Source organism: Gymnoscopelus microlampas (assembly GCF_963454915.1).
Source record: "Gymnoscopelus microlampas genome assembly, chromosome: 22".
In the NCBI taxonomy this organism is placed as follows: domain Eukaryota; kingdom Metazoa; phylum Chordata; class Actinopteri; order Myctophiformes; family Myctophidae; genus Gymnoscopelus; species Gymnoscopelus microlampas.
The window spans coordinates 34,244,108-34,253,545 of NC_139959.1; the positions used below are offsets into that span (position 1 = coordinate 34,244,108).

A 9,438-nucleotide genomic window follows, 5' to 3' on the forward strand; every position below is an offset into this window, starting at 1 on the left:
GCACTCTGATTGGTTAGGACATAACAAGGTTCACTCCCACTCCTAAACCACCATTCCTGTAAGGTTCCCCCAGGCTTTTTTTCTTTTGAAACAAAAAAAAAAAAAAAGGCATGGGTTTCCGAGGCTAGTGTCGAAGCGTCTTTGAGCAAGACACTGAACCCCTAATAGGCTCTATGCACAGCGGCCATATTGGGAATTAATTGGGCCCCTTCCTCACTTCCTTCACAGGTGTTACCAATGATACTAATTAAGGCTCTGTTCCATTTAGTGTGGCACAGTGGTTGTCTCATTTTCAAGGACCACCCATAACTCTGAGAGTGTACAAATGGAACCAAATGGACCCTTACGGGTGCATTTGGTTCCATTTGTACACTCTCAGAGTTACACACCCACCATAAGGGGCCATTTGGGAACCAAAATGGAGTGTTTCTAGTGAGCCAACATGCACAATATCAGCACCCTGACCAGAATGGAACAGAGCCTTCATTAGTATCATTGGTAACACCTGTGAAGGAAGTAAGAAGAAACCCAATTTCTTTCCAATATGGCTGCTGTGCATAGAGCCTATTGCTTCCGATGAGCAGGATGGTGTATGAATGTGTGTGTGTGAATGGGTGAATGTAATGTACAATCTATGTGAAGCGCTTTGGATAAAATCGCTATATAAATGCATCATTTATTTACCATTTTAGGCATAACTCTAAACCCCTCTATAACTCTAACTCTATAGTATAGGGCCGAAGTGGTTAAAACTGGTACACTATTATACACATTTAGACCTGAGGTCGATTCTAAAAACGCCTTCTAAAACCTAACCATAGGTTTCTGAAAACGTTCAAATTCTTACTAAAAATAAAAAATGATGTTACTATATTATAGCAACAACTAATGAGACACAGAGGTGGCATCCGGATTGAAAGGTATAACAACGTATAGGTAGCAACAGGTCTCAATGGGTTAATAGAATAAATCGTTCTCATTAATGTGAATCTATCTCATATCATATAACATTCAATCAAACACTATTCTATACAAGTACAACTATAAACTGATAATATCAGTTTATAGTTGTATTTAGTATTAGACATGATACGTCTAATACATATATTTACAATAATATTATTATTGTAAATCCAATTCATATCATGTAACTGTCTTGGTTTGTGGACTTTGCTGCTCTCTGGTGGCCGTTTCTAGTCACTGTCAGCCTTGCCCTGGCATGTTTATGACTCCTCAATTTGGATTGATTTCCTTTATCTGTTTCACACAGACCCAATTATTAGTTTACAAACATTGAGAACCAGCAGGCGGGTCAATTCCCAACAGATCCCCAAACCTGTTCTTTTGGGGAGCGATGGTTTCGGTTCATTCAATGTCCTCCAGTGTGTAGTCTGATGAGGCGCTCACTAGCGAGACATACTTATGTACACTTTGAGCACAGAGAATAGCAGACGTACAAGCTCACGACGTGCCACGAATGCGACCTCCGTGAGCTTGTACATCTGCTATTCTCGTCCGTTTTTGACGCACAACACTATCGCGCAACAGAGCATTAATTAGCGTTGAGTGCCGGCAGCTGGGCGAGCAGGCAGGTTCATTTTGTTGACTAAAACTATGACAAAAAATGTTGGTCGACTACCTTTATTTTCACTGACGAAAACTAAACTTAGCTATGATGACTAAAACTATGACTAAATATACTAATTCGTCAACAAATAAAAACTAGACTAAAATGGTAGGGAGGGACTAGTGGAGAAGAGATCCAGTAGAACTAAGAAAAGTCATTTTATGCTTGGATGTGCGCGGGTGTTGCACTCCGAAAAAAGTCGAGTCTTCTTCCTCCACACTGGGAGGAAACCTGCATCTGGTTCCATTTGTACACTCTCAGAGTTACAGACCCATAAGGGTCCATTTGGTGCCTAATCTATCATTTAGCTGGGGACCCCCTGGAACTCCCTCAAGGACCCCTGGGGGTCCCCGGACCCCACTTTGAGAACCAATGTGATAAGGCATCTGTGGGTTTAGGACACCAGTGAGTCTGTGGATGCATGATTCATCTGTCACCATATCGGTATCACATTTATGGACTCCAGGTTCAAAGAAAAAGTTTTAAATATAGTTTTGCTCTTGGCTCAGGAATTAATTCAAGGCTTCATGGGGTGAATAACACCTGTGTGTGTGTGTGTGTGTGTGTGTGTGTGTGTGTGTGTGTGTGTGTGTGTGTGTGTGTGTGTATGTCTCACCTCCCTCCATTAGCGTGGAAAACAACAGATTCTTTTCCAGTGCTGATGCATCCGTTGATGTGTTCCAGAACCCCACTGTTCACCATCTTAAACATCAACAGACGAGTACGAGAATCTACCGCTTGTTCCTGGATGACAGAGAGACAGACAGAGAGAGAGAGAGAGAGAGAGAGAGAGAGAGAGAGAGAGAGAGAGAGAGAGACAGAGAGACACACAGAGACAGAGAGAGAGAGACACACACAGAGACAGAGAGAGAGAGACACACACACACAGAGAGACAGAGAGACAGGGGGAGAAACAAATGGTTTAGCTTTGTTGACTGAGGTTTGTCTGATGTTTGAATGTGTGCGCTTGCATGCATGATGAATGTATGTGTGAATTGTGCTTGCTTGCATGTGTAAATGTACATGTGTGTGCTTGAATGTATGTGTGAATGAATGTGCGTGTGCTTGCATGTATGTGTGAATGAATGTGCGTGTGCTTGAATGTATGTGAATAAATGCGCTTGAATGCATGTGTGAATGTATGCGTTTGCATGAATGTGTGCGTAATATAAATGTACTATAGCTGCAGCTTTTCTCCAAAGCGCTTCACATTATATTCTCTCTCTCTCTCTCACACACACACACGCACACGCACACAGCTAGCATCCCCAATACAATGTATACACATGAAGAGTGTAGCAGAATGGTTTAACTATACTCGTAAGGTCTCTGCTAGCATCCTCCAACACACCTGATGTTGTGTTTGTTGACCAGAGTCACAAGGAGGTCCTGATTCTAGACGTAGGCTGTGTTTTTCATTTATACCTGGACCAGGCTTTCCAAGAACAAATATTCAAAGTACCAACCACTACATAATTATAATTATGACACACTTTGGATACAGATGTAGATTCTGTATACTCATATTTGGAAGCCTGGGCCATGTATATAAACTTACCACGAGTGGTCTGAACATCACTGGCATGACAAAGAACAAAGCCAAACAACTAAATGTTTCTGTGTGTGTGTGTGTGTGTGTGTGTGTGTGTGTGTGTGTGTGTGTGTGTGTGTGTGTGTGTGTGTGTGTGTGTGTGTGTGTGTGTGTGTGTGTGTGTGTGTGTGTGTGTGTGTGTGTGTGTGCTCACAGCAGTAGAGTGCTCTTTCTTCTCGTGCAGTCGTGCGCTGCGTCTCTGCTCACTGTAACAGTGCTGTTTCAGAGAGTTGTAAACCTGATTGGACAGCTTCAGATCCATGATCAACCCGTCGCCTACATGCACACATGGAGCGAACTGCAGAGAGAGAGAGAGAGACAGACAGACAGGCAGTCAGTCAGTGAGACAGGGAAAATTTTGACAAAACATGGTCTGCGTTGTTTTCGTACGTTTTTTTTTTATTAGTACTAGTCAGTGGTGTAAAGTAACTAAGCACATTTACTTAAGTACTGTACTTAACACTTGGGGTGCCAGAGGTTTATTAAAAAAATGTACGTTGAGTGCCAGGATTTTTAACCATTTTTGAGGAGCCGAGATACAGGCTTTTGAAGTCATAAGTTAACCAGGAAGTGGATTGGAGTCTAAATCTTCGAAAAATGATATCTCCTGGTGCTGTGAAGGAAAAAAAAAAAACTCCATGGTTGTATTTCCAAAACCGTATATATACGGTTTTGGCACCCAATGTGTTAAGTACAATTTTGAGGTATTTTTACTTTACTGTATTTCCAATTTTCAGTACTTTTAATTCTACTCCACTACATCTCAGAGGCAAATATTGTGCCTAGCATCGGCCCGCCATACCTCTGCCCCTGCTTTCTTACGGCCCCGACTGTAATGGGGACACTACCCCCCGTTCTCAGCTGATACCGTCAATAAGGCTTGCATCTTACATTTAGAATTCGTAACACGTCCTTTATGTATCCGTGGGGCACTATCACAATAACAACTCACTTTTCTCATATTTTAATATAAAATCTTCCTCTTCATCAGGACCTTGTGGCTTATTTATTTGTATTGTACTGTATTCTATGTCTGGCAATGCTGTGTGCTTGTTCTGTTCTCCAGTTCACACTTGGAGACTTTGTCTCAATGTGATTGCACCGGTTAAATAAAAGGTTATGTAGACAGACAGACAGACAGACAGACAGACAGACAGGTATCTTACATTGTCCATGCGTGCAGCGTTTTTGCGTCCACACACCACCGCATCATGTTTGGTTGTGATGTTCTTTCCTTTCCCTATGAAACCCTTCTTGGACGTCACTTGAGGCTTGTCTGCAACGCAAGCAATCATGTTTTACATTATTATTGTTATACTTTTTTAAGGTAATGCAGAGATTAAAGCAAAGAAAAACAAATCTATCTAAAGATACTCATGTGTTTAACAGAGGACTTAAATGATGGTTAAACTCAAATCAACAGTGCTCACATGAATATTCTGACTATTCTGTTGGAATGATTATGTTGCTTTTGTTTCACAGTTAATGTGTTGTGTCTGATTTTGATTATAATGATGCTTAATTCTTTGTACTTTAGATTAGTGTTTCTATTCAGAAAAGACGGGTGTTGAAAATTAGCACTCACTACAACACTTCAACAATGCATGTGATTGTGATGTCCACGTCGAATAAAATAACAACCTCACGACTCAAAAGTCTTTGTTATGCCGTTCCAATCTGTGATACAGTATGAAAGGAGTCCTCCACACTAGTGTTAACTTCGTCCACTAAAACCATGATGAAAAATGTTCGTCGACTACCTTTTTACACTGATGACAACGAAATCAAAACGAAATAAAAACTGTGACGAGTTGTGAGCTTGTAGATCAGCCATTTTCAGCGTAAAATATGCCATTACGACACTATCAAGGCCAGACAAAATACATTTCTGTCGACAAAATAAACTGTAGATTTAGTCGACTATAAATTGTATGATATTTAGTCGACTAAAATATGACAAACTAAATGACTTTTCATTCAAAAGATTATGACTAAAACTAAATAAAAATGTGCTGTCAAAATGAACACTGCTCCACACTATCACTACGTTTCCTAAACAATTAGCACAGTATGTAGAATTATGCTTAGGTCCTGGATGGGAGTCTACAGGCGTAAAAACAGATGAAGATTATTATAATTCTAAACCTATGTTCTGGCTCTGTCTACAATACAGCCAACCGGGTGAAGAAATCACAGATTGAAGCTTTAACCTGAAAAATATCTGAGACCATTAGTGTTTTTTATGGAAGATGCTTCTGAACTTGTATTCCATTGCTACTACTTTGATCAATTCAAACACTCTTTAATCTATTCTATGTCTAGCAAGACCGTGTGAAATACTCTTCCATCTTAAGATACAAATAAACCGAAAACAGCTGATCTACAGGCTTACAACGGGGTGTGTATGACACAATGCTGGCTTCTATGGAATCCAAAGTGAGTGAAATCAGTCGTGGCGACTTAATCCATTAAGGCCGGGAACACAACGGTGTAACCACTTGAACCATTATTTTTATACTTTAGCTATTCAAAAATAGCAGATCTACAAGCTCATAGCGCAGCACAGAGTGCCGCACCATGAGCTTGTAGATCTGCTATTTTTTGAAGAAACTTTGGAAAATGTGTGCAAATCTTTGAATATATGTTTTAAAGTGATTTTCTTTTACTTCGATCTGTGCTTCTGGGGGTCCCTGGAATAACATATTTTGAGATGGGGGTCCGCGGCTAAATACATATCATTTTGGGGGTCCTGGACATGGAAAAGTTGGAGCACCACTGATATACTGTTAGGATTTAGAAAACACTTTTAGATATGTATTTGTTCGATTAAAAAAATATATTATATTCAAAGATTTGCACAAATGTAAGATTTTTTCAAAAATAGCAGATCTACAAGCTCATAGCGCGGCACTGAGTGCCGCGCTATGAGCTTGTAGATCTTCGAAACCCATCTTAAGTAACAGAAGCAGTGGGTGCTACGGGGGCAGCGCCTCAGGGAGCAGTTAGGGGCTCAGTGTCTTGCTCGGGGACACTTCGGCACATCGCTGGCCTCGTCTGGAATCGAACCTGGGACAACCCGGGACAACCGGGGGCCGGGACCTCTTGGCTCCCCAGGCGGGCTCTCTAACCACTCAGCTAAGGCCTCCCCTTGTGTATTATGATTTTTTTATTATATGAGATAGAGGTCTGCGCTCTTTAGATTAAGTTTCACGGCATAATAGCAATGGTGTAAAGTAACTAAGTACATGTACTCAAGTACTGCACTTAAGTACCAATTTTCAATACTTTTACTTCTACTCCACTACATCTCAGAGACAGATACTTTTACTCCACTAAAATGTTTTGAAAACTTTAGTTACTAGTTACTTTGCAACTATCAATTATTATACACTGCTCAAAAAAATAAAGGGAACACATAAACATTACAATGTAACTCCAAGTCAATCACACTTCTGGGATATCAACCTGTCCAGTTAGGAAGCAGCACTGATTGTGAATCAATTTCACCTGCTGTTGTGCAAATGGAACAGACAACAGGTGGAAATGAGAGGCAATTTGCAAGCCAACCCCTATAAAGGAATGGTTTTGCAGGTGGTGGCCACAGACCATTTCCCTGTCCTCGTCCTTTCTGGCTGATTTTTGGGTACTTTTGCATTTTGCCAGTGCCATCACCACTAGAGGTAGCATGAGGCAGTTTCTGCAACCCACAGAAGTTGCTCAGGTAGTGCAGCTCATCCAGGATGGCACATTAATGCACGCTATGGCAAGAAGGTTTGCTGTGTCTCCCAGCACAGTGTCAAGAGCATGGAGGAGATACCAGGAGACAGCAGGCCAGTACACCAGGAGACGTGGGGTGGGGCCGTAGGAGGACGACAACTCAGCAGCAGGAGCGCTAACTGGTCCTTTGTGCAAGAAGGAACAGGAGGAGCACTGCCAGAGCCCTACAAAACGACCTCCAGCAGGCCACTAATGTGTAGCCTGGTAAACCCTCCCTCCGGAAATCTCATTTCCATTTGATTTCAGAAAGGAGTCTGGTCTGAAACGCCTTTCTCCAATAATCGCTCTGCTCGCCGAGCCGACGAGCCTATCAGCGTCGTCGCTCATTGTTCTGTGATTGACAGCGACAGTTGGCCAATCAGGTGGCGAGTTCGAGTGAGCCCGAATGAACCCGAGTGCAGCCTGAGATCCGCCGACAAAAGACGAACGGCAGCCATTGTTGTTTGTGCGAGTGCCTTCACTTCTTACTTTCAGTTTTATAACGCTTTCAAACTTCTTTTTTGAGGCACGGAATTTACTTATAAGATATCGTTTGGATAGAATTTAGTTGTTTAACTTCATATATGTGGTCAATTAATCATGACAGAGCCTATTTAAAAATATAAATTTAGAGAACCGGCAGGGGCGGGGAGTGACACGCATGTATCCCAATAAGGCAACCTATTTTCGGCATGGCCGTCCCAAAAGTCCCGTTGCGTCACATAGTCTGGAGCTCGTCAAAATGAACTGCTCATTGGCTGAAGGGGGAAAACGATCATTGGTTGAAGGGGTTGTCAGTCAACGGTATTACTCCCGCCCAACTCCAGCCCACAGCGATTATTGCAGAAAGGCGTTTCAGACCAGACTCCTTTCTGAAATCAAATGGAAATGAGATTTCCGGAGGGAGGGTTTACCAGGCTAACTAATGTGCATGTTTCTGCTCAAACTGTGAGAAACAGACTCCAAGATGGTGGTATGAGGGCCCGACGTCCACAAGTGGGGCCTGTGCTCACAGCCCAACACCGTGCAGCCCTCCAAGGATATGCCTCCCCAGACCATCACTGACCCACCGCCAAACCGTTCATGCTGGAGGATGTTGCATGCAGCAGAACGTTCTCCACGGCGTCTCCAGACTCTGTCACGTCTGTCACATGTGCTCAGTGTGGACCTGCTCTCATCTGTGAAGAGCACAGGGTGCCAATGGCGAATCTGCCAATCTTGGTGTTCTCTGGAAAATGCAAATCGGGCTGCACGGTGTTGGGCTGTGAGCACAGGCCCCACTTGTGGACGTCGGGCCCTCATACCACCCTCATCGAGTCTGTTTCTCACAGTTTGAGCAGAAACATGCACATTAGTGGCCGTTTTGTAGGGCTCTGGCAGTGCTCCTCCTGTTCCTCCTTGCACAAAGGACCAGTTAGCGCTCCTGCTGCTGGGTTGTTGTCCTCCTACGGCCCCCTCCACGTCTCCTGGTGTACTGGCCTGTCTCCTGGTATCTCCTCCATGCTCTTGACACTGTGCTGGGAGACACAGCAAACCTTCTTGCCACAGCGTGCATTAATGTGCCATCCTGGATGAGCTGCACTACCTGAGCAACTTCTGTGGGTTGCAGAAACTGCCTCATGCTACCTCTAGTGGTGATGGCACTGGCAAAATGCAAAAGTACCCAAAAATCAGCCAGAAAGGACGAGGACAGGTCTGGGGGGACTGTTTCTGTATTTTTTGTCCTTTTTCTTTGTGTTTTTGTGTGACATGTCTTTTCCTTTATTCTTTGTCTTTTTATTTCTGTCCAGTTTACAAAAAGAAAAAAAAAAAATATGATATTGATATGTATACACTGTGTATTGTCAATAAATAAATCATTACAAAAAGAAAGGACGAGGACAGGGAAATGGTCTGTGGCCACCACCTGCAAAACCATTCCTTTATAGGGGTTGGCTTGCAAATTGCCTCTCATTTCCACCTGTTGTCTGTTCCATTTGCACAACAGCAGGTGGAATTGATTCACAATCAGTGCTGCTTCCTAACTGGACAGGTTGATATCCCAGAAGTGTGATTGACTTGGAGTTACATTGTAATGTTTGTGTTCCCTTTATTTTTTTGAGCAGTGTATTATAAAACACACAGTGACCACTTTAGCCCTATTTTATACCAAGGCTATTTGAAAATAGACGATCTACAAGCTCACAACGCGACGCGTTGTGAGCTTGTAGATCGGCTATTTTCAAACATTTTAGTAGTTTAACTTTTGGTACTTTAAATACATTTTGAAACCAATAATTTTGTACTTTTACTCAATTAAATGTTTAATTCCAGACTTACTAACAGAGTATTTCTATATTGCAGTATTGATACTTTTACTTAAGTAAAATATCTGAGTACTTTTTCCACCACTGCATAACTCATCCAGTGCCACATGATGTCTAAGACGTCACGTGGCCTGACGCCCCGTGCGCCACATGACGTG

At 42.5% G+C, this 9,438-nt stretch overlaps 1 protein-coding gene across 2 annotated transcripts in view; it reads right to left on the reverse strand.

The window, feature by feature from the left end:
- The window catches only part of LOC311038477 (serine/threonine-protein kinase RIO3-like), a 354,170-nt gene that overhangs the window by 338,534 nt on the left and 6,198 nt on the right, over positions 1 to 9,438 (reverse strand). For both annotated transcript variants that reach the window (XR_014600057.1, XM_084048032.1), the window contains exons 5-7: positions 4,385 to 4,494; positions 3,373 to 3,516; positions 2,244 to 2,371 (exon numbers count right to left, since the gene is read on the reverse strand). Coding sequence is in view for 1 of the 2 variants with exons in the window: in XM_084048032.1 (XP_083904158.1) it covers positions 2,244 to 2,371; positions 3,373 to 3,516; positions 4,385 to 4,494 (382 nt within the window). In the remaining variant the exon portion in view is untranslated. The remainder of the gene's footprint in view (positions 1 to 2,243; positions 2,372 to 3,372; positions 3,517 to 4,384; positions 4,495 to 9,438) is intronic.